Genomic DNA, 27,440 nt, shown 5'->3' on the forward strand with positions numbered 1-27,440 from the left:
AGCCATGACAAGAAAAATGACGGAGTAACGTTAAAAGACTGCAAAGAGCAAATTCAGAGCGTCGGGATCAAAGTCACTAGAGCGGAAGGCCCCTTCATATAGATGGTAGACAACAAGAGAGGAGCCTGCTCAGGTTCATGAATGAATACAGCCTCCATGACTGCTTATGCAGATACACAGGTAGTGTGTACGATGACGATCGTTATCAGCCTAACTACGTGCTCTGCAGGACAAAGGTCTCGCCCACTGACCTCCACTTTACGCTGCAATGCGCCAGCTGCGGCACCCCTATCCGCGCAAACTTCCTAATCACATCTGTCCACCGGACTCTGCTGTCCCCAGCTACATGTGCTTTCCCTGGGATCCACTACATTACACTAAGCAACCATCGGTTATCTTCCCTTCGCATTACATGCTGGGCGCATGCCGATCTCTTCCTCCTGACCTCATCTGAAGGATATTATTAACTCACGTTTCATACCTGATCAATTCTGCTCTCTTCCTGTCTCTTTACACATGCCATACGACAAGGTTTCTAATAAAAAAAGACACGGACGATCAATGCGATTCCTGTTGTGGAGCTGTGTTCTTGGTGGGATCCACTCTATCATTCACCGTGCGAGCGCCGTATCCTCTCTCCACTTACGCGATATAATCCAGCAAACAGGCTTCCACGCCGCACCCCCTCGCCACTCTCTCCACCCCTCGACTCTGCTTACCGATCAGTTTCGCGGTCGCTACCCGTCGCTTCCCGCCGACTCGCCTTAATTCCTTCCCTCTCTTTCGCCCTTCCTATCTCGTCACTTTGGTTCCTCTCTCCCCCGACTTCACGCATAAAAAAAAGTGCGTTAACTATGAGTTGTGCTAAAAGAACGGAACATTTACGATAAAGAAATCAGCGAAAGCAGCGGAATGTCCCATGTCTGGTGAGGTCTCCTCTGTTTGGGTTGAATAGGATATCCATCAGAAAAACGCTGAGGGTTGACTTTATAGTCAACCCCTTATAGTCAACCCCTTACACTTTATAACTTTATAGGTGTCGCTAGGCATTTAAAGGCAAATTTATCAGAACGGTTGTCTCCGTCCGCAAAGGTGTCCAGTGGTCGCTGCAATGTGTTCAAGCAAACGCGCCACGTTTTCCCTTGACCGACGCGGTGGACGTAGCGCACTCAGCGACGATAAAAAGCTGCCCCTCACGTAACACAGGGAACGTCTTGTTTGCGTTCAAGGACACAACAAGAGCAACGTTTCGATTTCTCCAGGCCCAGCTGCAGCCGCCACGGCTTCTTCGAAGCAGCCTGACGTTTCTTGCGTCATGGGGAATATGTTTGGCCGAGGTCGTTGTACCGGTGACCCCTGGCTCTTTCTCGGTGAAGGAGGAAGAAGGAAAGGGTTGCCGCGGAGTATTTTCACGATCCATGGTTTCATCTTGTCTCTGAAGGCTGTGATGTCTGCACCTCGTACTAATGTTACGTAAATCTGCTGAACTAGCTTGTACAGCTTGCACACATCGCCGTGTGTACATGACCTGCACAACGTAACCTGCACGGGACAGATAAAATCATGTATTAGACACCAGGTTCAGCGCCTGGTGCTGTGACCTCGATATGTTGGAATAGGAGAATGCTAGGGAATGAGTGAATTGCTTTGCAAAAAAAGAGACTCAGTCATTCCAGCTTCCGGTCAGGATTGCGCCTCTGGCACTCTGTGCAGCGCGTGCTGGGCGGTAAGTATGACAACCGTGAAATCTGACTGTCAGTATTTATTTCCAGGGTCATCTCCGCAGTGACTGCATTTCTGGCACGCTTGGGGCTCAGTTAAGTTGCGCACGAAGTGTCTCCCGAGAAACGCTGGCCCTAGTGCTCGACAAATGATGATTTCATTAGAAATCTTCCCTGCTCCAGTCACCCTAGGGGCTCGTAAGGAGATAGTTTTCTTATATGCTCGCATGCGATTGTTTATTTCTTGTTTTTGCTGTGTAGTCTTTCGGTGAACTCTATTGCGGTACCTTGCAGACCAATGTTTGGGAGGAGGCTCAGTGGGTGAAGGCAACGGTCATTATCAGCGCCAGACGAACTGAACGCAATAAATAAACTGTAGTCGCACTATTTCCTTTAAGAAAATGGTGCCCCGTTTATTTCCTCAAAAAGCTGGACTGCTGCTCCGTTTTAGAGCGAAAAGCTCTGCTTCTTCCATGCCGAGCCTGGAGAGAGAGAGAAAAGCGTATAATGCATAGAATGGTTGGGTGAGCCCTCATTCCTGATGGTCATCTGGCTCTTAGATTTGACAACTAGCGGGAGGCGCGTCGCATGTGCAAAATCGCGCGTGGCAGGTGCCTCGATCTTCATCTTCGTCGCCACGGCTATCATTTGGCGCCACCACGCTTGGGTTCAGCCACAGGTCTGTTTGTGACGCTGTTCAAAATTTCTTGCTGGAATCTCATCGACTGCCTTGCTAAAGCTTTCAGTATTTTCTTTTTTATGCTTCATTATTTTTCGAATTATTCTCTCTCTTTTCTCTCTCTCTCTCCAATCCAAACTCCTATCGGCACTCCTAGCGGCACTCGGCTGCGGGATCGGGTTCCCGCACGGCGTCTGGCCGGCCGCCCTGCCTCCCTCGACCGCGGCGCCGCGCTTCCGCCGTGGCGATAACGGGCTTGTCTTAAATAGCTCTAAATGTTGTGGCTGACTCGTAACTCACGTTACAACGGTCCAAAACACCTGCGCCGCTGGGGAGCGGTCCGTTCTGTGATGTTATACACTGTACACATGCATGCGTGCGCTTGTTTCTTTCTTCTTTTTGTTTCTTTTTTTGTTTTATTTGTGGTTTTGCTTTGTACTTTCCTTGTTAGAATATTGTTTGTGTTAATTCTGCTGGGTTCACCACCCACACTGAAGGGAGCTTCTCTCGAAACATTCCTTCTGAGAAGCAACTAGTTCCCTCCCTATCTATTTCTATAGCTTTGTTACCCAAGCCTCCGCCGTTGCCTTCCTATATTTATTTTTATTTTTTAATGTTACTTTTGCTTCCTTTATTTTTATATTTTTGTGCATATATGTTTTTCCCCTTCCCTGTCCTTCGCAACCGTCACCCTCTTCCCCCTAAATGGACTGGAGCACTTGCGTCTTATACTGACTTTGCGTCCCTTTCCACTAACGGGAGAGAGAGTGGTTTCACCTCACCCTTTGCGCACGCTGCGTAGAAAATGAGAAATTGTGTTCATTCTTGTGTATACCCTGAGGAAGGACGGTCCTCCGTCCGAACCTGTCGGTATTAAATTAAGATAATTGCAAGGTTGTGACCCTTTCTTCTACATATATATATATATATATATATATATATATATATATATATATATAGGTTGCGAAAGCATGAAGTACTAGACTGCTTATAAGAATATATAGCGAAGTATACGCTTCGTTAAAGGAAACATATTTATTCAACTCGACGTTTCGATCGGAAGACCGATCTTCTTCGAGTTGAATAAATATGTTTCCTTTAACGAAGAGTATACTTCGCTATATATATATATATATATATATATATATATATATATATATATATATATATGACAGAAGCCAACAGCCACAGAAACCAAGAAGCACAGGGGATTTTTTTTAAGTTATTTATTTTGTGGTGTTGATCAATTTAGAATATTACTGAATATGTTATCGTTTAAAGATAACTGATTAGAAAAGCAGAAGAAAAAACAACCACCTGCTGCCGGTGGGATCCGAACCCACGACCTCCGAATTACGCGTCCGGTGCTCTACCTCTGAGCTACGGCGACGGCTGTCAATTCTTCTGCTTTCGGGGGTATTTATGTTTACAAGTAACCTAACCTTGAGAGTGTTCATCAGCGCCACCCACGTTCATAAGCGGCGGACGTAGAACGTCCTGAGTTACCGCAGGTGTGACGTAGAACGTCATCGAACGAAGAGGGTGGAAGCTGCGCGAGAACCCTCTTATGCTTCCTAAGGCGTCAAGGCTGCCAGAATCGAGGCCCTCTCTAAGCAATTAAGCAAACAAGGGAAGGGGATGAGGGGCTCGTTATAAATATGACAGAAGCCAACAGCCACAGAAACCAAGAAGCACAGGGGATTTTTTTTTAAGTTATTTATTTTGTGGTGTTGATCAATTTAGAATATTACTGAATATGTTATCGTTTAAAGATAACTGATTAGAAAAGCAGAAGAAAAACAACCACCTGCCGCCGGTGGGATCCGAACCCACGACCTCCGAATTACGCGTCCGGTGCTCTACCTCTGAGCTACGGCGACGGCTGTCAATTCTTCTGCTTTCGGGGGTATTTATGTTTACAAGTAACCTAACCTTGAGAGTGTTCATCAGCGCCACCCACGTTCATAAGCGGCGGACGTAGAACGTCCTGAGTTACCGCAGGTGTGACGTAGAACGTCATCGAACAAAGAGGGTGGAAGCTGCGCGAGAACCCTCTTATGCTTCCTAAGGCGTCAAGGCTGCCAGAATCGAGGCCCTCTCTAAGCAATTAAGCAAACAAGGGAAGGGGATGAGGGGCTCGTTATAAATACGACAGAAGCCAACAGCCACAGAAACCAAGAAGCACAGGGGATTTTTTTTTAAGTTATTTATTTTGTGGTGTTGATCAATTTAGAATATTACTGAATATGTTATCATTTAAAGATAACTGATTAGAAAAGCAGAAGAAAAAACAACCACCTGCCGCCGGTGGGATCCGAACCCACGACCTCCGAATTACGCGTCCGGTGCTCTACCTCTGAGCTACGGCGACGGCTGTCAATTCTTCTGCTTTCGGGGGTATTTATGTTTACAAGTAACCTAACTTTGAGAGTGTTCATCAGCGCCACCCACGTTCATAAGCGGCGGACGTAGAACGTCCTGAGTTACCGCAGGTGTGACGTAGAACGTCATCGAACGAAGAGGGTGGAAGCTGCGCGAGAACCCTCTTATGCTTCCTAAGGCGTCAAGGCTGCCAGAATCGAGGCCCTCTCTAAGCAATTAAGCAAACAAGGGAAGGGGATATATATATATATATATATATATATATATATATATATATATATATATATATATATATATATATATATGATTATTATTTTTTCCTCTCCCTGCCCTTCTTGTGGTAGACTCCCCCGGTGTTCCTCTCCCGTTTGCTTTTCTTTTGCCTTTACTATGTACAGGTGAATACCAACCTTTACCTCCCGATTCTTGGCCGATCCCCCAGTGTGGGTATATGCCATCCTGTCAAAGGCTACAACAACAACAACAGTCACGTCCGCCGCTGCGCTGGCTGCTGCTCGGCCGCTCCTCCTCGCCATTTGTGGCATGTGATGTGTCACGTGATTCGCTCTTGCTCTTGGCAGTCACGGCTTTCGCTGCGCTGACCGCCGCTCGTTCTTGCCCTTGTGGCACGTGATGAATCACGTGACTTGCTCTCTCTGAGGTCTTTAAGCAATATAGATAAACCAAAGCTATATACCGTGACTAACAATGCTTAGCAGAACTTACGCTCTGTATATCCTAGCTTAACTGAGTTGAGCCGCAGGCACTTTATTTAAAACTCGACCCCATGCATGGGCCGCAACCAGAGGCGTATGAAAAATAACGGCTGGGCAATAAACAAGCAGAAAGGGCGTGGAGATGAGGTACGAGTTGCTGCACGTGTGAAATCAAGGCAAACAGCAAAAAAATATTACTCTCGCCTCTCAGAGGCTAATAAGCAGGAGCCAAGTCGTCCGCAAACAAACGCTTTTTTTTTCTTGATTTCCCGCAAACAGACACTTCATGGGCTTTCCAGCCTTAGATTCTCTTAGTAGTGCATATTCCAATTCAAGAACGAGCCGCTCGTCATTGTTCATCGGTGGTCAATGGTAATGGATAAGGTAGAAACCGAGTATGAATATGCGGCTCTACGATTATCCACATGTGGAAGTGTGCAAGCGCATGCCCCGCACCGCGTCCGGTTCAAGAACGTGTTTTTAAAGCTAGTAGAGAAGACGGGCGTGCACGCAAACATCTCGGAAAAAGAAAATCTGAATGCCCTTGCACGTGCTCCTGAAGGCGGCCGCATTTCGAGCAGACCGGAATGTAAACGATTGTGTATTGAGAATCTGAACACGTTCAGCGCGCACAGGATTGCTTTGGCACGAGAGAATCCATCAGCTGCCAGTAACCCATAAACACACGAAGATGAGTCAAGCGCACCGTTTCTGAAAAAAGAAAGATAGAAAAAGGTGCACGTGTCGGACAAGGCGATTAAGTATCGCCCGTAATATGTGTTTATTGTCGCACTTTTCGAAACGCTTAAACCTTGTAATCTAGCTGGAAGAAGAAGCTTGAAAATGCACGAGCTTTCTTTTGCAATCGGGAGCACATAAATTTGACTGGAGTTGAAGCAGCAAATTAACGGCCAAAAGGATTTACATTTTGGAGGGCAAGAGGCGTCTGGTCGTTCCGGCGATCGACCCTAGCCAAGCCTCCCAACAGCGTGGTAAAGAATGAGGAAAATGAGGACACTATATGCTATACTACTACTCGAACGTACTACTCTTATCGTAGCTGCTGAAAATAACCTCGCAGAGCAAATTTATCTCAGTTAATGGGGCCCGAGTTTTCCTGATTTAAACAACCGCGCGAGGCTGGAATCTGCAAGCTCCGTCAAGAGGTGACACTCGCTGCCTACGAGGCATCCGCGACAGGTGCTACTCCCTGCGCAGCTCACGACCCGCATTCAAGTCTCTTCGGGAGAAAAGAAATATAAATATCACTTCCAAGACGCAGGCCTCACGACGCAAGCTCGTTTTCACAGGTGTCAGGCGAACGCGGAGACTAGCCACGACGCACTGCTGCTGGCAAATTCGGCTGATATCAGTTTCTAAGCACACGTCATCTTCTTTCACTGCGACGCAAAGCAGCAGGCCGTGAGTATTTGGACGCAGCCTATTGTGACCAACTTTGCCGTCCATTGTTCGAAATGCGGCTTCGCAAGATTAATCTTTTTTCCAGCACGTCGCACATGCCGCGCTTGCTGGGGCGACGGCGGCGCGGCGAACGAACGTTAAAATGGCAGCTCTCGCGCGACTGCGGCGTCGACTCCTCCGTGGTAGAGGGCGAACCGCTCCTTTCGCCGACAGATCAGCTGACCGAGGAGGAAGCCCGCTGGGAGGAGAGCGACGGCGACGAGTGCGACTCCTCTTTCGCGAGCGGCTATTCGGCGTCGGGAGTGCCAGGAGCGCGGAAGCAGCAGGGCCACGAGCGGCAGCAGCAGCAGCATTGGCAGCGGCTGTTTCGGCTCCCGCGTGACGTTCCCGAGCCGGTCGGGCGCGGATTGGCTTCTGGCGCGGGGCACGTGGCACGCGGCGGCGGGTACGACGGAGCGCGGGAAGCAGCGGCCGACGGCAGCCAGTTCCATCGATCGGCGGCCGCCAGCCGCGACGGGTCCGTTACCGGCGCAGCCACCACCAACGGCGTCGAGGGCACGCGAGGGGGCCACCGCCGCCAGCAGCAGCCGAAGCCCAGCCGCAGCCAACGCAGCGCGGGGGGCCCGCCACTGTCCATGAGTCCCAGCACCGAGTACCTGGACATGGACCGGAACGAAGGCGTCTCGCACAAGAACCGCGGCCTGTTCGTGTCGCACAGATGCATCGCCGTGTGCGTTGTCCTGGTCGTGGCAGCGCTGGCCGTGGTCGTCATCTCGACCAAGATGCTCACCGAGAGGGCTGACCAGGCAGCGGTGGAGTCGCCCTCGGAACACCAGCCGCCCGCCAAGCCGCCGCCGAAGAACTTGCGACTCCCGCGGTCCCTGGTGCCCGTGCACTACGACGTCGAGTTGAAGCCCACGCTCGATGGCAACTTCACGTTCACCGGATCGGTGGCGATCCTCGTAAAGTGCGCGACGGCGACGTCGAGCGTGACGCTGCACGTGAAGGACCTTAACGTGTCGGACGTGTCGGTGAGCGAGGCCGCTGGATCCCGCATGGAACACGAAAAGTACAACGAGGACAAGAGCCTGCAGTTCCTCGTCATTTCGCTGAAGCGGCCGCTTGCCGCGGGCTCCAACTACACGGTCAGGATGAACTTCGTGGGCTCCTTAAACGACGACCTGGCAGGATTCTACCGCAGCTCGTACGTGGACGCTTCGGGACGCAAGAGGTAAGCTCTGCAAATTTTTATGCACCTGGTGCTGCTGTCTTAGCAATTTACTATTGCGTTCCCGCGCTTGTCATTCACTACACCAAAAGGTTCCCATTGTTTCCTGAAATGCGTGCTCTGTCAACCATCCCTCTTCGCACATTTCAGTCTACATTGAACAGTTGCTAGCATTATGTGTCATGTCGATGAAGAAAGTAGTTCGCTTACAGCGATATCCTACACGTGCCGTTCACATTCGTTCAGAATCTGCTTCTTCGCTCGTACAACTCGTTCATCAGGAGGAGCACGTTGATTCGTGTTTTTCGCGATTTTCTTCGCTCTTTCTCAGCATTGCCCTTCGGGAGTTAATTCACCTGCAGATACCTAAAGCTGGGCCTGCACGACGCGATAGCCCGCAGGTTTCGTGTCCGCGTGTTGTTCAACCATCGCGCCCCAGGCCCCGCGCGAGCGGGAAGTTTGAAAGTGCAGAACCGTGCGGAATTCCTTCGGCACTGCCGGCGCGGCCGCATTCGGTCCTTGTCGTGGAACGGGTTCGACCTCGAAGCGCTGCCGGCTTCGTCGTCGATGGGCGTAGTGAGAGTGGCTGGCGTGCGCCAGATACCGAGGCTCATTTCACGTCTCCGGAGACTGGTTTCCGCTCGCGTACGGGGGCTTCATTTGCAACGGCCCGCGACGCCCCGGCGCCGGATTGCCTTCGCCAACAGCAGCACCGAATCGACGTCGCCCTTCGACGCACACTGTTTCCGCACTTTCCTTGAAGCGTCAGTCGCTTTGCCGCATTCTTGTGAGCAAAAGAGCAGCGTTACTATCGCGGCAGCAAACAACTTCCGTAACTCTGCGCGTTTTCTTATGCTCGCTGTGGCATTAATTGGTTGAATAAATTTGTATTCATCAGAAGGTATCGGGATGTCTTGTAAAGAATTAGCCTTCCTGGCATGTACACACACCTTTTGGTGGTGATGTTGTGGTTCTGACCGAGTTGTGGGTTTGGAATGCTTTCTGTCTTCATAACTGGCCGTGAGATTGACGTGTGCTGTACGAATGCTGGTTTGCACCTTAAAAAAAAAAAGTTGGGTGTACCGTGTCGTGCTGTATGCTCTGCTGCCGTGTATGTTCGACGTCGTTTTGCGCTTGTCGCGTCGGGAATAAGAGGTTACGCCGGCTCCGGGACCCGTCTGTTCTGTGCAGGCTCGGAGCAAGCGCAGAGCCCCTATAGTGTGGTTGTGAGATTCAGTGTGGGCAATCGAAGCAACGGGTATGTATGATCAGTGTCAGCACGATTGCACATGGGGCGCCTGGACCTCCGAGTGCATTATGGAGAGCTCCTGCTGCCCGAACGTGTTGGCGGCAGTCAGGACACATTTGTATCAGTGCACTCGAAGGCGTTGTATCCCCGTCATCAACAGATCTGTCCCGGGGTTGCATCAATGCTCAGTGTTGGTCAAATGCTTAGGGGACTGCCCCAATGCCCAGTGATTTCTTCTGGTAATAGGCGCGGCAGCATTGCAGAATATCTAGTGTCAGGGCGAGCCCTGCCCTCAGCCTGCACAAAAGATTGCCTGCCGCTTGATAGAATCGGAAGTGGGAGTGGATTGAGCGGAAATAGCATGAAGTGAATGGTTACGTCTCCCTTGTGGCTGGTCCGGGGCTTCTGCTTTTTATGTCATTGTTGGTTTCTGGCTTTCGTCACGAGCAGTGGGTCGAAATGTGGGAGATAAGGCTGCCCAATATTTAATCAAGGAGGTACATTTCATTGTTTTTAGGCGCAGAGGACATGAAGTCAAATGAAATCAAACTTCATTAGTTGTAAACAAGTGAAGTAGGCGTTCTAGTATACGAAATATTGATGCCTGTTTTAGCTTGAATACTGCGAATTAGCAGAGCAGAAATACCATAAGTACAGAGATGGCATAGCAGAAGATTACGCTGGCTAAGGCTCGTTCTAATGGGTTTCTGTCCGCTTCAAAAACTCAGGCAGCAGTTCTTTGGTGTGCACCCGCCGCTGTAGCTCAGTGACTTTGGCCCACGGCTGCTGATCCCAATGTCGCGGTTGCGATCACAGCCGCCTTGGCCGTATTTCGATGGAGGCGAAATACAAAACGCCCGAGCGCTGTCTGATGTCAGCGCACCTTCAATAACCTTAGGTGGTCTAAATTATTATGAAACCCTCCATTACAGCGTCGCTCATAGTCGCTAGAAAGAAATAAAGAAATAGTAAGCCGAGTAGACGTGCGACAGCATGCGTTTAGCCTGGTTGGCTATCGGTAAATTTCGCTTTGCTTGGCCGTCGGCTCGTCTGGCGACGATATTCGACTCAGGTTAAGCTCTGATCGAGATTAATCTGATCTGATCTGGTCGCGCCTCAGATGAAAGTTGACGAAGACTACGATGTGCAATGCACAGCGTGAGTTGCAGTTTAACACGAGGCGTAATCGGCTGCGGTGATAGCTTAGTGCTGTCGTACAGTGGCTAGTGAAGCTGAACTATTCGCGCTGCCGTGAGATCTAAACCCGGCCGCGACAATATTTATTTTATTTCTGCACCCTCAAGGTCAGGTACTCCATAAGATTCTCGGTTGGATTTTACCCTGTGATGTAGACCTCTCACACTAAAAGTTAGTTCTTGGGTCTGCGCAACTACTGCACGCGGCTCACTACACCCCTAGCAATGCGACCAACTAAGCAGAGGCGGATAGCCTTGTGCCAGAGAATTATCGGTTGCAGCGCAATAACAAAGACGTGAGCCGATGGTCTAGGCACACGTGGCACACATCTCCTACAGTCGTGACTTTACGTCACGACTTCGTGCGATCCACCAACGCCTTCGGGACGTCAAATGTCGCCGTCGTGTTCGAAGGAAGCAACGGTCACAGATCAGTAGCTCCAGGTGGAAAGAGTGTCGAGGCTACATGAACAAGTGATCATTTGTCTGCAACCGTCTGAATAGCGAGATACTGCTGCACTGTTCTACAGGCTGCTGTTTAAGCGCAGTGGACAGTACAGTTTTGTTTAAAGTAATGAAATGGAACCTCGCGAAGGATGTGGGAATGGGGGGAGAGTTGCGAAGATTTGGAGAGCCCTGACAGGCGTGACTCCGTATGCCAGGATTCCGTTTCATTGAAGAGAAGTTATGCACTCACTCATAATACAGGCTAACAAAGCGAATTTGTGGGTAAGATGGTATAAGATGCTTAATTGTGTAACGACCAGACAAGGAGCGCAGACGAGAGCAGCGCTGTAGTTTTCTTTTTTTTTTGTGGAGAAAGAATAAATTTGCCTTGCTTTGGAAAAAAAAAGGAAAAATTATTAAGAATCTGGGGTTGTCAAAGTCGCAGGGACAGTTTGAAATGTCCTATAGACCTTTCATGCGCGCGGTTCCGAACGCGGTTTTCTAGCCAATGCCTCCATATATGTCATCAATTATGGCTGCACAATAGCTGAGCATGAGCCAGCAACGTACGCCGATGTTCTCTGCGGCATAAATACGAAATAATGCGCACAGGTTAGGGTCCGCAACTGGAGAGAGTGTTGCAACAATACGTGCAGCTAAACCGAAGTCAGACTGACCAGAGCGGTGTCAGCGTGATTGATCGTGCACATTGAGCAGTAAGGTTGGGTAGCACTGTGGGCTATAGTCGGCACGGTGTCAGCAGCTGTGTCAAGCGCCATGCTGTGTATTTTCGCATCGTAGTGCGAAAGCGCAGAGTTCTGTCGCTGTAATCATTTATGCAGCTAACAATAAGCAGAGCTCGCACTGATTTTTATCCCCCGCGGTATAGAGAAAGGAAAGCTGTGCTGTTATATACTGGAGGTGGGAGTTGCACAACTTACCACAAACCCGTGACAGTTTTGGGAGCTTTGTGAACGTAGGTAGTTAAAACTAACCTTTGTATGCTGGTGTTCGTAACTTTTGCATGATTTCTTAATGCAAAAAAGAGCAAAAGCAAAAGCTGTCTGGTGCACCAGGAAAGGAAACGATTGAAGATCGGGGGTCGCACGTGGAATGGATGACGGATAACAGCAGCCACATTTACTGACTGACATCTACAAGTAAGAAGATATATACGTCTATGTCCGCCGTGGTGGCTCAGTGGTATATGGCGCTCGGCAGCTGACCCGAAAGACGCTGGTTCGATCCCGACCGTGGTGGTCGAATTTCGATGGAGGCGAAATTCTAGAGGCCCGTGTACAGTGCGATGTCAGTGCACGTTAAAGAACCCCAGGTGGTCGAAATTTTCGGAGCACTTCAATACGGCGTCCCTCATAGCCTGAGTCGCTTTGGCCTGTTAAACATCCATAAATCATAAATCATATATACGTCTATGCCGTCTGTAACAAACTCTCGGTCGGGTAAATAAAAAAAATGCGCTTCTTGCATATCTAGAGGTGATTGGTTATTTGACTGTGCATATCAGCGCTGCCCTACACACGAGAATTTATTGTAAACTATTCCTCTCCGAAAGACGCAGGTTCCGTCCTGGCCGCGGCGGTCACTTTTCAATGTAGGCTAGAGGCCCGTGTACTGTGCGATGTCAGTGTACATCAAAAAACCCCAGGTGGCCGAAATTATCTAGGGCTCTGCACTGCCACGTCCGTCCTAGCCCAAGCCTTTTTGGGATGTTAAACCTCATGAAATCTGATCACCGTGTACTTGTCAAGCTTTCCTGTAAAGACAACTGACCATTCAGCCTTCCTTCGCTTGTGAAGGAGCAGTGTGTGTGAACGTAAGCATATTGGAGCTCCATTGTCGTCAATAGCGCAACTGCGCCCTCATTTTCGATGAAGCAGTCACTAGGTTTTTTGTTGAACCATGTCGTCATTCCGGCTTATCTTATAGATTACCGAACGTAATACAAGGGCGTTGCGTTCTGTGCAATAATTTGAGTGTAGCTTGGGCTAAGCCAATTGGAATAATCCATTTCTGGTAGCGACGCCCGTAGCGCGGTGCGCAGCTTAAGGCGGTCTATTGGATTTAGGCTGCAATGAAGAGCTTTATTCCTGTAACCTCACTTTGTTTGAGTTGGTGGTCAAGATCGGAAAAAAATAATCTCTCCTCTCCTTATGCGAACATTTAATTAAAAGATGTCATCACGGTAGTTTTACTTGTCAAGAGAAACACGACGAGAGTATAACATTAATATCCGTGCCGACTGCCGTTTCGTAATTACCCCTCTCACGTTTGCGGGCTGTCCGCTAGGCTACACATTCGACCTATGCTTGGCAGTTTTCGCAAGTTTGCGGCTTTAGGTATAAAAATCCTCTACATCGCGACTGCATTACCAGTAAATATATTGCACCAGAATTCAAAGTAAACGAAAAGAGCTGTACATTATCCGCTGATTTTGACTCTCTGGGGCTATCGCTTTTTTTTATAGTTTCTTTGGTCTGACCTCAACAAAGTTTTCGCTCATCTAGTGCCAGTACACCTTAAAGGCGGGTTTTATTTCAGGAGAATTTAAGTACGACGTAGCCCCTGTTTTCATTACGCTGCTTAATAAAACAACGTGGCAGAAGCCACAAAATCGGCGAAGAGGACTTTCAGCGCGCGCCGGTGTTCGTCGCCGCTGACGAAGAAAAAAACAAGTTATGAATTTTGAAACACGGTATTCAGAAACTTACACGTCACTACGAATCTTTCAATACATTAGACTCCACTAACACCGGAAAGTCTCTTAACAGCCGCATGCTCGTTTTTCGTAGCCAACTGGCATTCGTCCTTGCATTTACTGCGCATAATGTTTTGTCCCTGCACTGAATTCGTACTGCTTCCAGCCCTTTGCGTGGGCGTGACCCAGATCTTCTCCACGGCCTACCTCGACGAGCGCTTCTGTTTTTCCGCAGCCGCCGACGGCATTAGCAGGACGAACGGGACCTCGGCGCCTGCTCGAAGGCAGTGCGTGGGGTTACCTTCTGACCCGTCCTTCCTCTTTATAATCGCGCGCCTATTCGCTACTGCCGTGTACGCTGTGCACGCTTTGTACACGGGCCGCAGAGCCAGGTCGACACGCGAGTCGTGCACTTCGTCGCGTGAGGACCGTTGCGGGAGTTCGCGTGGGAGTTCCGGGCCGCTTTGGCAACGCGGCTTGTCGCGTGACCAATTTGCCGCCGCCGGTGTCAACACGTCATTTAACCCCTTAGCGGTTTCTGGCGAGTGCAGCCTCGTGTCGTCAGGTCCTGTGCCTCTTAGTCTTTGTTATGGGAAGCAAAAGTTGTCACGCATCGTTGGCTTCTATCCGTGACGTGTGCGCAAACTTCAGCTGACGCTTTCTTGTTTTTCATGTTTAGCTCGTGAAACATTGTTACGCGTAGTGGTGAGAAAATGTTTTTCCCAGTATTAACAATAAAGATTTCCTTGGAACCGTGGGACGCGTATGACGTTATTAGGCTGTCTTTTCTTTCCAGTATATGATAATGGGAATCCTCGCTTGCTTTGACTATTGAGTGCTGCAAAGTGACTTGATGAGCACTGTTTAGTCATTTACGTAGTAATGCACAAACTACAGAATAACTTCAGTTGAGGAGTTCCAAGAACAGAAAGGAGGATAACACAGAAGATATGACTTACACGGCTATAAAAACAAAAATGCGGAAATCGGGCTGCTGAACACATTCTCCATAAATGCCTACTGTTGCAGGCCAAGTGGGCTGGAAAAAGAGGATAATTTGGCTTATCTGCTGAAGTTAGATCCCGAGAAAGTTTATAATTTAATGGCTCGATTTTGACGTGAATGTGTTTCAAAGGAACTCAGAAAAATATTTTTTTTTTCCTGGATGTAATTGTCTCGCAGTAAGGCACGTATTGTGAAATACCACTTCGTGTCGGGAATCCTGTTTTTAATTGCCCATTTAGCTTTTTATAGCAACTTCACTTAGGGGGATCACAGCTTTCGAATATGTTTTTTCCTTGTTGAGCTGAACAGTTTATACGAAATCTTTAAAACCTATAGCAGACGCCGTCCTCATAGTTACGATAGGCCAAGTGCGTGGATGCTACGCATAGACTGTATCGAAGGCGTGGCTTTGTGCACTGAATTGTGTGGGCGAACCAAAATAGAGATTAGTCGTAGCGGCAACGCATAAGGAGTCCCACTTTAACGCCATGTTAGCCTGGCGGCCACTGCAACAAATTCAGCCAAATGAAGTTATGGTTGATTTCAATTGGAAAGACCATCATCGTTTCGCCGCGGTGGCTCAGTAGTTACGGCGCTCGGCTGCTGACTCGAAAGATGCGGGTTCGATCCCGGCCGCGGCGGCTGAATTTCGATGGAGGCGAAATTCTAGAGGCTCGTGTACTGTGCGATGTCAGGGCACGTTAAAGAACCCCAGGTGGTCGAAATTTCCGGAGCCCTTCACTACGGCGTCCCTCATAGCCCGAGTCGCTTTGGGACGTTAAACCGCAATAACCCAAACCAAACCAAACAATCAATTATCTGTGCACACAATTCATATTCTTATGGCTGTCCGACATAGGCGAGATTTACAGCATTAAGTCTCAGATTGTGCAATCATTGCAGCTAGACATTTCATCAGTCCACTTTCGAAATATTTCTGTTCAGAACATATGTACACAGTTGTAAAAACTATTGCCGGTACAGGTCAAGTTCCGTGCCACTGCTAGACCAAATTCAACTTTTTAATTGAATCTTTTGACCTGAATTCTCATCCGCTTGTCCTTGCTCAGCTAAAGCCACTCCAAGACAGTGTCTAAATTTGTCTGCAATATCGACTGCTTACGGAGCTTTAAGTTGAAATTATCACGTAAAGCATGTGCAAGTGAGTGATATATTTCCAGAGCTCACTAGAGAACCCCGAAAAAAAAAAAGCGTCGCCGTTTCAGTTGTCAAAGGGTAGCAATCTGCAAAGACGCCTCCTACCAAAATTGAGACTTCAGTCAGGTACCTGTGCTTTTGCACAGCGCAGGTAATTGCAGCATCCTAAGCCACGTTATCCAAGTGTTTGAGCTGCTTCCCTTTCGTATCCCTGTCCTTGTGTACGACCTCTCTCATCCATCCTTGCTATTGTCTCTAAACCGCGTGCATAATCACGTCCTTCTAAAGAGTAACAGTTAACCAGGCTGCATCTCTCGGAGCCTCGATGTTTTCAGTCCTTGGGGCTTAAATGTCAGCTATCTGACTCTAACGTCAAGCGACGAACCGCTGTAAAAACTGCGCGACAGACTTCAGCAAATTTTTTCCGCGGATCACCGACGCGCCTTTTAGCTACACGTGGCCTGTTTTTGTGCGACGGAATGTAGCTCTGTGAGGCTTAACGGAGTCCCGCGTAAATTACCGCCCAGAGGTGTCCTCTAAACCCGCTGAGGGCGTTTATTCTCTCTCTTCGCTGAATGACCGGCTCGTGGCGCATTTATGTCCCGAGCAAAAAGAGGAGAGGCGGCAGTTGCGTGCAGGACATTTAAAATAGGATATGCATGTTGGCGTGAAGCTTTGTGATGTTTGTTTATGATGAAAGCCGCCGGTACGTGACTTTGAATATGAAAAGATATGCAATCGTATGTCATATATTCATGTCACATATATACGCGTATAACATAACATATATATAACAAATAGGCGCGTATAACATATATGCATATGTTATGCATTCTGAGCATTCCGTGCATTTCCTTATATGCGCCACTAATGAAAATAACGATGGCCAAAAAGAGCGAGTTACTGCAATGCAAACTAACAAGGTAAATCGCTTACAACATTTAAAGACCGCGTGCTAACGCAGGAGCGTTGCTGCCTTCTTGTTTTGGGAGTAATATTAGCTCTAAACGAAGACGGGGGGCGTCAATGCTAAATCGTTTTAGAATATACCTCCTGTTGGTGGATGGGGTGCGCTCCTTGCATTGTTTTTATTTCTTTCTCATCTGCCCACACTACTTTATCTTTATGCTGGTGGATAGAAACAGCAGCAGCTGCAGATAAACCGATCCGCCCCATGCCCCCCCCCCCCCCCCCCCCCTCTTCCCCGTCTCTATTTGGTGTTTTGAAATGCCCGGGTAGGGAATCACAGGGTGATAGCCTTCAAAACTCTCCCAGTGTGTGCATTACAAGACCGATCGTGTGTAAGCCGATGCTTTGCTGATTAGGCAAAATGCTAAACACTATACCTGTTGCGCAATTTTTGCGTACATCTGCCGACTCGTCGTCATCGCGGCATTTTAGTGCACTCGCCAAGCGCTGAAAGTGCCGCCTGTGATAAGGTCCACAGCTTCCGGCACCAAATGCACGGTGGGGCTTCTTCGCCTATCCTTTCTTTGCTTCCTTGCCTACCGCTATTCCGCACTTTCTTTACCTGCGAATATTCGAGCTTGTCATGCGATGTCGACTCTCGAACAGATAACTATTATCTTCATTCTCTGGAAGATCCAGCGCCGTCACAGCTATGACTTCATCGTGGTAAACGCAAACAAATTACACGGATCAACGCAGCAGAACGGCCGCATGCGCTTCTCTGCGCTTAGGATCGGTTCCGCGTCTGCATTACTTGGTCGTAAGTTGGCATTGAGTTTGGTTTGCGCTGATCGAAGCCTTTCGGCGTTAGAGCACGATTCCTGGTAAGGCATACGGTAAACGCCAGACACACACTGCTGGAGAGAGCGAGCGCTTCGTTCCCTAGGTGATTAACGGCGCAGCTTTACTCCTATAGCTTTGGAGCCGAAACGGTACCTCCTACCGTATACGTACTCCGAACGTAGGGGGCTGCACGGCTGAACAGACCAGGGAACTGTCCAGGGAAAAGTACAACGGCACGCAAGAACATTGTTTTTGCTCGATATACAGGACAAGCGGGCTTCTCTTAAAAAAAAAATCTCCTACCTTGAGTTCTATGTACCCCGTTTGCCAAAAGTAACCGAGCAACAGGTTTTTGCTTCTCAACCGTATAATGGAGCCTTTACGGCACCGCTAAAGACCGAAAAGTGTCAGAACGTGCAGGACAAAGGTTCACCTTATTTTGCACAGCCGCCGCGGTGGCTCAGCGGTTATTGTGCTCGGCTGCTGACTCAAAAGACGCGGGTTCGATCCCGGCCGCGGCGGCTAGAATTTCTTTGGAGGAGAAATTCTAGAGGCCCGTGTACTGTGCGATGTCAGTGCACGTTAAAGAACCCCAGGTGGTCGAAATTTCCGGAGCCCTCCACTACGGCGTCTCAGCCTTAGTCGCTTTGGGACGTTAAACCCCATAAACCAAACCAAACCAAACCAAACCTTATTTTGCACAGATTCGGAGATTAAGGGCTGCCATAGGTGCTTCGCTACGACGCTTAGAAACAAACCATAGTTGCCGGGTTACTTTTGGAAAAGACTGTACATACGCGTAAGCGTGCAAGTTTAGGTTTAACGCTTTGCTCTGTTGCAGAAACGTCGGTCACTATCGACCTCCGCTTGGGAACTAACGTTCTCGCTTAAGAATTAACGCCTAATGCGTAACTTTGCCTTCCGAACCCAGGTACTCCTCTTGGTTCCTTAGTAACCCCGCCGCACTTGCTCTGTGGCTAGAGCACTCGGCTCCTGAGCCGGACGACTCGGGTTCAATCCCGGCCGCGATGGCCGCGCGAAATTCGAGGCCCGTGTACTGTGCAATCTCAGCGCATGCTAAAAGGTCCACATTAATCCGGAGCCGTCCACTATGGCATGCCTCATAGCCTATGTGTCGCTTAGGAGGGCGTTGAACCGCGCGTTTTTCGGTACTTGGTAAATGCTCAGTCGGTCGTCTCCCGCAAACCGCAGCGCGCTATACGACTCAGTAGCGGAGTTAGCAAATGTCACTGTGAAAGAGGAACAAAGGCTTGCAAGTTAAACTCCTTATTCCGACCACTGACACTACCGAGGACGCAGGGCGACACGTATTCAACGCATATATTAAGACTTGTCCAAGAATCTGAATCTGTTGAGGTAAAAAATTAACGGGAGTCACCATCACAAACACACACCTTCTTTTCTAGGCGGAATATTAGAAGCATCTCAGTAAACTTCTCGTTTCTTTTCCTCCGTTACGTATGTCGTAGCAAGTGCATTACAGGCAGGTAAGCAAGCAGTAGGCAGGTGTGCCCTGATTTCGACGTCGTAACGGGGGCAGTATCGATTCGCGTTTAAGCAGCAGACTCGCAACAGCCTGTCCTGGAGCTTCGGAGCAAAGTGAACATCGAAGAGAGGAGGCTGAAGATTGATGAAAGATGTTTGTTATTAAAGTTCGTATGCACGGCTGCTCAATCCGTGGTTGCGTACGTAGCCGCCCTTTCTCCGTTCAAGCACCTGTTGAAGGGCGTTCGTCTTTCCGCTAGGTCGGCTCCCCCGTGGCGCCGAGCGCGAGGCATGCGTCTCGGACGAGGGGGAAAACTGAAGGTCGCGCTGCCTTCGCTCTGCCGCCCACGTCTGCTGCGTGATCGATGACTGACGAGCGGGACGCAACACGCACGTCTTCATTGCCGCCGTCAGCTGTGCTTCGCGGCGTTAGACTCGTGACTTTTGCAGCGCGGTATCTTTTTGTGCAGACAAGTCCAGAAAAAGCGGCACTTCGGCGAACGCCGCACAGATCCATGCCAGCAGCATTTGCGTCTTACCCTACATAGCTTTAGCTTCTAGAGCTAGTCTTTTCAACAGCGCGTTGCCCGGAAATGAACCGCGGCTTTAGCCAGCATTTTATGCTGCTTACTCGAAGTTCGTTTGTGCGTTTGTCATGCTGTTAACTCGTAACTCTGTGTGAGCGCTTTTCATAGACCCCCCCCCCCCCTAAAAAAATAAAGAAAAAGAAAAATGGAGGATGCTGAAACTCCTAAATATTTCTCCTTATCTCCGGGTCCAGGAATGATAGCGATCACCCATTCCGAGGTCCACGTGAGCCACAGCGCACCTTGATTGTTTGACCACACGGGGTCCATGTCGCGCAGCCATAGAGACACGTACAACGTGTTGTATGCGCCTTTCGAAGTTCCCACGCAATAATCAAATAATGAGCAATTGGGTGGCTTTTACGTGGGTGTCTATATAGTAGTAGTAAAAGACTTTTAATCGACCATAATTTACAGGCCGAGCATTTCGACCGCCTGGGCGACCAGAAGCCGCTGTTCTTCTTCCCCTTCAGCGCCAAGCCAGTCGAGCCAGGTGGTGATGGATAGAGAGGGTGGGGGGAAGGAACCCGACTGCTGAGCAGCCGGGCAATAGAAGAGGCAATGGGCCAGGTCCGCATAGACACAGGGGCAGTTGGGACAGGAAGGATCCGATCGATAGCGATAGAGGAAGAGGCGGGACGGGGTGATAACTGCATTCATCTGAATGTGCCGAAGAAGGCGAGACTCCGGCACCGTGATATATAGCCTCAATATTTTATGCTGCATTGCTATATTCGTCTCATTTATCGCCAGATGCAACTGCCAGCGTCGCCTTTAGCGCTACACTGCTGCAGGGCTGCTTGGAAATGTTAATATAACCTTAGTTTCTTAATATGTAATGGCTGGTTAGTTTGCTGTGCATACTGAGTACTAGAGCGCAGTAGCATTGCCTGTGCGTGCGTCCTTTTTATGTTTTGTTCATGTTGCTTCTGTTCGAAAAAAACACAACAGCCTTTTCTGCGTGCTTATTGCTCTATCTATAGCTGCAAATAATTATTGTACTTTTATATCTATCTGTTCATTTCTTAATTGTTTACAGTGGAGATGCGTTTCAAAACACGCTATTTCATATTGCAGGGACTGCGTATCTTTTGCTTTTTGTGTGTAAGGGGCGGCACAGTACTTGCTATTCAGTGACGCAAGCCATTTTTACTTTGTGTGAAGCGCGATCGCGAGTTGGGCTGTAAAGCTAATGCAGGTCCGTAAAGTGAATAAAAATAACACCACTCGTCTTATAATCCTTCGTTTTGCTGGACAAGAGCACGGATTTCCTCAGATATCTTGTAAACTTTACGTTTACAAATAAACGATACAGCTGTCGGCTTATTTTATGCTTAAGCTCCTGATCATAAAAAAAAAAATACATCCGAATCACGGGAGCGATGGCAAGTGGGCTTCCCGTCATCGAAATACATAAAATGTTCGATATAGCTGTGAGCATAACCTAGTTTGGTGCCAGTGGCTTTGAGCCTACCGCCAAAACGTAAACAATGTGTGCGTATGAGGTGGCTGAAATTTACCTACGCATGAAAACGCTACTGCAGTGATCTAGGTCCTAACGCTGCCCGTGGTTCCATGGCGTGTACTGTTTTTCTTTTTCCCTCAAGTCTCTAAGCCGCACTGTATGCTCATGGCCCTTGCATTGGTGCTCGTAAAATGTTTCCAGCGCACCACATACCTTGAAGGTTTGGGGAAGCTTCCTCACTCCCGCTTCGCTGCTTTGAAATTTCAGGAGTGCCGCTATGCCTCTGCTCATAGCCAAGCGAAAAACCCGATGCAACCTCAATTCTTGGGAATGGCGGTAGGGTCTACATAGGCGCTGCATGGCTGTCGAAAAACGTAGCGGCCTTGGGCTGTGCCCGTGGTGCATTTGAACCACATTCAAGTGCGCTGCTGCCCGGAGATTGAAATTCCTCACTCGGTACGCAGCCTGGCCAAGCGGCCACGTTCGTTTAGCGTCACGGCAAGATATACGAAACAGCTCACGGCGTCTGCTCTTATCGCTGCTTGCGCCCACAACAAGACCGCAGCGCAGTTTTGTACGCGCGCTGCCATACCGCTTCATGCGGTCTGGTCCGACCGTAACGGGCCGAGTCTGGAAGCCGGCACTCGCGGCGGGCTCTAATCGTATTCGTTTCACATACGGAATCTTGTTCAGACCCGAGGCGCCCCTGAGGAGGACCGCGCGGCATTCTTATTTCAAGACGAAGGAGCTTCGCGCATACCGTTCGCATGCGGGTAGTCGGGAAGGACTGGTCCGACTTGTACGATTCATAATATGCTAATGGCTGCCCCTTATCGATCCACTCCAGTCCTCGTCAGCGCACCTGGTCCCTACCGTTATCGCAGAACAGGGAAGCAATGCCTTCCCGTCGCTTACTCGCTTCGGAATTGCTTCCTCGCTGTCACTGCACATAGAAGGGCAGGCGAGCTGCTTTCAGAAACACTCGAAATCTCGAATATCATCTGTATACTCTTTATTTATTGGCTGGATTAATGAACTCATAACAGGTAGTAGAATAGCCGGTTAGGCGCACGAATGAATTCTAGTGTAAAGGAACGGGTCAGTGAGCCTCCACCACCATTTCTTGGCAACACTCGAAATCTCGAACCTCGTATCTGTAGGCAAGCGTTGTAATGTCCTAGTTTGTTTACTTATAGTCTACAGCTGGTTAGGCACGTGGATTAATTATAGTGTGAATGAATGGGTCAGTGAGCTTTCACCGCCATTTCTCGGCAATCCAGACCTGCGCAGATTTGGGAGTAGCAGCACGGATGCTATCCTTACAAATTCGTACAACGCCGCCCAATAGCGCGTTCTCGGCTCCTGACGACAACCCCACTCGCATCAGCCGTATAGAAGATAAAGCGGCTAGCTCGCGCTCCCAGTGCAGAAAGCATTTAGCTGTTGCACAGTGACAATGTCAACAAATTTCTGTTGTGGTGTTGCAGCTCTTTTATGAAGGCGAACCATTTTTACTGCATTGTTTTGTCCCATAACCGCACGTATCATCAACGTCATAACAATAAGCCTATCTGTAAGCCAGGGCTTTTTACAGCTTTAACCACCTCCGTTAAGGTGACGCATTCCAGCCGTGGCTTGGATACGAGAATGTCACGAAAAGTGGGGGGAGTACTTCATTAACTTTTGAGAACCAAAGGGGGGGGGGGCACTTGCTCTGGCGTGAGCAGGGAAACACGTTCGCTAGCGCGTAACGGAAATAGGTTCCTTCGTATCGACCTGCTTCTGTTCGCACTCTTGAACGGAACTGGCGCGACTGCGCGGACCCAGCATGTTTCCGTGGCGTAAGCTCGTGAGCGACATATATTCTTATCTTTATGAGGCCGAAACTGAGCGGACAAGTTTACAGAGCAGGTTTAAATGCGGTGCTTGCTCCGAACAACGCTGACCTCTGTATGCGAAGACAATTCTAAGTGTGGTGCGACAAGTTAGACCTTGAACCTTCGTAGTTGTGGTATATAGGGAGCGTTTCACTGTTCAAAGCACTACTTGTAAACTCTGTCAAGCTTCGCACGGGGGATTTGTCCCTACTTTATGCGCGACTTACATGCTCCCCTTGCTTCTTCAGTTCAATACTGGCTCTCTACACTAAAAAAAATCGTTCTCCTTCTGTTTATTCTGTTCTTAGCGCGAGTCGTTCACTGCATTAGGCCTTTGACAGTTCTTTCTCAGGGCGTATAATGTGACTAATTATAATTGAGAACAGTAAAGCTGGAATCTATTGTTACCGAAATCAGCACGTTGCACTGGGTTCTTCTCTGTGCATTCCTCAATTTACACACTACCGCGCAAAGCGCACGGCAATCGAGAACTAGTTCTTGCAAATGCATTCAATGTTGGCACACTTGTTGGTTTGTACGACGCAGACCCGGATACGTGCAGACATTTTACGGGCAGGCAGCATTGGCTGTAGAGCCCTGTAGCATATATCAAAGCGTGCGCCAATCCGTGCGCGGAATATCTACGCACGATGTTAACCGTAAGGATTGCGTGCAACCAGCTTATGTAAGCGAACGTCGGGCTTTATAGTTTATCTCTGTTTGAAACCAGGCGTGCCCGGCTCTTTACGTGCCAATTGAAAACGCAAGAACGCCAGGAATGAGCAGAAAAGTGAGGAAATATCTGACCGCAACATTTGCCCTGGCATGCAAATTGCTATTCCCGCCGGAGCTCCTTGGCACTCTCTGCACGCTATACCTCTCTTCCAATGCTTTCGTTCTTGCGCCTCTCGTGTAAGCTGCACTTCATCTCTTATTAACCAGAACCAATATAACATCACGACCTTGTGATTGGCGCGTGATGGCCTGTCTCGATTGAAAGGGCGACAATATGCACCAACTTGGTCAACAGTCTGCTATTCCGATGGCCTCTGCCTCCGCTGAATCACCTATATTACGCACTACTCCTATATGCTGGAGAGGCCGCCGCGGTGGCTGAGTGGCTATGGTGCTCGGCTGCTGACCCAAAAAGACGCGGGTTCGATCCCGGCCGCGGCGGCTGGAATTTCTTTGGAGGAGAAATTCTAGAGGCCCGTGTACTGTGCGATGTCAGTGCACGTTAAAGAACCCCAGGTGGTCGAAATTTCCGGAGCCCTCCACTACGGCGTCTCTCATAGCCTTAGTCGCTTTGGGACGTTAAACCCCATAAACCAAACCAAACCTATATGCTGGAGAGGTCTTATGCTTGGTGTTGATTTCCTGCGGGTACATACCCGTGCTGGGTTGCCCTTTTCTCCGCTCACAGTATAGTGTGGTGTGTTGGGTTTAACGTCCTGATTCTGCACATGACTCAATAGAGGGACGCCGTAGTGACGGGTTCCGGGTTAATTTCGACCGCATGATGTTCTTTAACGTGCACTGATATCGCATAGAACACGGGTGTTTTTGCATTTCGCCTCCGCCGAAATGCTGACGATGTGACCGGAATTCGATATCTCACAACGTTAGGGAGCTTTAGAATAGGAAGATGATGTCGATTAGGGGTAACATCAGAACGACAATGCGCATTCGCAGGACAACAAACCTGGGAACGTTGTTGTTCTGCGCATGCGCGGGACAACGAACCTGGTGACGTTGTTGTTCTGCGCATGCGCAGTGGCGTCCCGCTATTCCCCTAACTCCCTAATCGGCAGTGTCCCCCTATTCTATTCTATTGCAGTGTATTTTATGCTATTCGGATCAGTGACCGAACGCGATAGCCACTGAGCCACCGCGGCGTGTCACCGCTGACGACCTTTTTACAACGTCAATGAAGCAGGACGGCAAGATGTACTTAAAGTGACTCCCTCAAGCTAATGGCGCCCGCTGGCACCACCCCAGCGCATTGTGTACGACATATACAAGTACACTACGCTAGCAGAGGGAAGCCATTGGAAAGCGTGCATCATTTGCATATATGCCGCCGCGGTGGCTCAGCGGTTATGGTGCTCGGCTGCTGACCCGAAAGACGCGGGTTCGATCCCGGCCGCGGCGGCTGGAATTTCTTTGGAGGAGAAATTCTAGAGGCCCGTGTACTGTGCGATGTCAGTGCACGTTAAAGAACCCCAGGTGGTCGAAATTTCCGGAGCCCTTCACTACGGCGTCTCTCATAGCCTCAGTCGCTTTGGGACGTTAAACCCCATAAACCAAATCATCATTTGCATATATGGGCGCCGCTCGCATTACAGCGAAACCGAGACGGCTGGTCTAAACAGCTATATGGGTATTGATCGACACGAATTGAGACGTCGTGGAATATGGGCAGCATTTCTGGCTAATGTATTCGATGTTTCTCTCGCGACCGTCAAGCATTGCTGCACTGCCTGGGGTGGTTCGATATGCGCATTTCAACATAGGCACCCAGGTTGCGTTCCCTGGTTGTGAAGGCTAGGACACTGATTTTCTGGGCCAGTGGCACGATATAAAATTTCTCGTTTACTGCGATGCACGGGGCAGGAATTTCCGACGTAATTATTATTGTTAGGTTCATTTTGCGTACATTCGCTGACGTAAGTAAGCTATGCGCGCTGTTCTGTTTCAAGCGTATTCACGCCTGTCGCAGTAGACACCTAGGAATATTGTGTATCCTCGAGGAACAGTTCCATTTATCACTGCCAACCTGCGCATAGCATGTCTCCAAACATTAACTAGGTAACGATAGCGTTAGGTCATAGCGTGCTCCGTTTGCTTCTGTTTGCATACGTATACCCACTGTAAAGAGTAAAGAGCCCAGGCCACGCTGTGCCACTAGTTACGCATCGCCAGCGTTCCAAATGTTTTTGAGGTGAGAACTCTTGTTCCCACCTCTCTGAAAATTAGGACTACTATGCCCCACAGTACCCAGCTTATTCTTGTGTTCTTAACTTCTGACATAGGGTGCACACCTTACTATCACTACCACCATTACCACCAGAGCTACCACCGCGCATTTAGATTTGCCAAGGATGCACTTTACAAGACTCTTTGTCGTACGGCAGCTGAGGCAGCGGTCCGCAGCCCGCGCTTTGTCTGCAGAGGTCGCGAAAGAACACGAAACACGCACAGGCCTTCGTGATTCCATTCCTACAACCCTCCACCCCTCTAGCTTTCCCTCGTGCTGCTGCTTTCGACGCAAACCTCTAAAGTTAGGGCGTTTCGAGAAGCTGATAAAAAGTGGGTCGAGTCAGCTCATCTGGCTGAAATCCGTTTGTCTGGCTCGTGCAAACGCCAGCAGGCCGGGCTGAGTAAACTCGCCTGCGAGCCTATGTGCTGACTCAGCCCGGCGCACCCTGCAAAGGTGCTGTAAATGCATTGGGTCGGGTCGGCGGTGCGTATGGACTCCACGCCATGGTTGACTGGAACCAGGACACCGCTGTCAGTAGAAGGGATTTTCTTTGGTGGAATGGGCGCTTGCAGCGTACGTCTTCAACAAAAACTCGTCATTCTATGGAATAATTATTGAGTTTTATTCTACTCAACTTCCACCTCCTGTGCAATGAGTGCTACCATTGCGCCCTATATAGGGAACGCGTTATGCGATATACCTGGAAGAGGGGCAGGGGCGTTTAGGCCGAAGCAGAAGTGTCTGCTATTTACTGAATGGGCGCTTAGCTCTAACGGGCCCGAGCACTCGCATTTCAGAATACAGAACAGTATGTCATGTACACAACGTCGTCCTTGTTGAACTGCTGTTCAAAACCGGAAGTTGTTGCCGCGAAGTAATCACTCTAATAGGTGTGCGGGCCTTGGGGAGAACCCGAACAGGCGACAAGTGCGGATGGTAAATCTTACTGCGTACTTTACGCTTTGTCTGCAGTGGACGTTATAGACGGTAGACTTAGGCAGGGCAGCCTTCCCTTCAGTTGAAGTTGCATGAAGTGCATTGGTAACGGTGGTACCTTCTGTGATGTGTGAAGTACTTCGGTTACAATTAGCTAAAATTCAGTATTTTGTCTTGTAAATTCTGCAATAGTGTAGAATGCTCAGTTTGTTTTTACACTTTTTTCGGAGCTGTCTGCAGCGTGGAATACGGTACAGGCAACACACTGTCTGCCATGTCGTTCTGAGTCATTGGAAACAATCGCTGCGCAAACTTGTCCATTTCGTTCTACCAGAAATAAAATTGAGTTCGTGTGCACTTCCCGTGCCGGTGCACGAAAAGAGATACCCAGCGCGGTAGTGGAGTGTCAGACATTGCT

The 27,440-nt window shown here is 49.2% G+C and overlaps 1 protein-coding gene across 2 annotated transcripts in view; it reads left to right on the forward strand.

Annotated features, from left to right (window-relative positions):
- Positions 1 to 6,783: 6,783 nt before the first annotated feature.
- LOC149340254 (aminopeptidase N-like) overlaps positions 6,784 to 27,440 on the forward strand; it is an 87,256-nt gene continuing 66,599 nt past the window's right edge. The window contains exons 1-2 of one of the 2 annotated variants that reach the window (XM_089549010.1): positions 6,784 to 6,920; positions 7,006 to 8,151. In XM_089549010.1, coding sequence (XP_089405136.1) covers positions 7,016 to 8,151 — 1,136 coding nt within the window. In that variant the 5' untranslated portion in view covers positions 6,784 to 6,920; positions 7,006 to 7,015. Of the gene's footprint in view, positions 8,152 to 27,440 lie in introns of both variants that reach the window. The other variant, XM_089549009.1, reaches the window with a different exon arrangement.

Source organism: Amblyomma mixtum, chromosome 6 (assembly GCF_055824585.1).
Source record: "Amblyomma mixtum isolate Tamu chromosome 6, ASM5582458v1, whole genome shotgun sequence".
Taxonomy (NCBI): Eukaryota; Metazoa; Arthropoda; class Arachnida; order Ixodida; family Ixodidae; genus Amblyomma; species Amblyomma mixtum.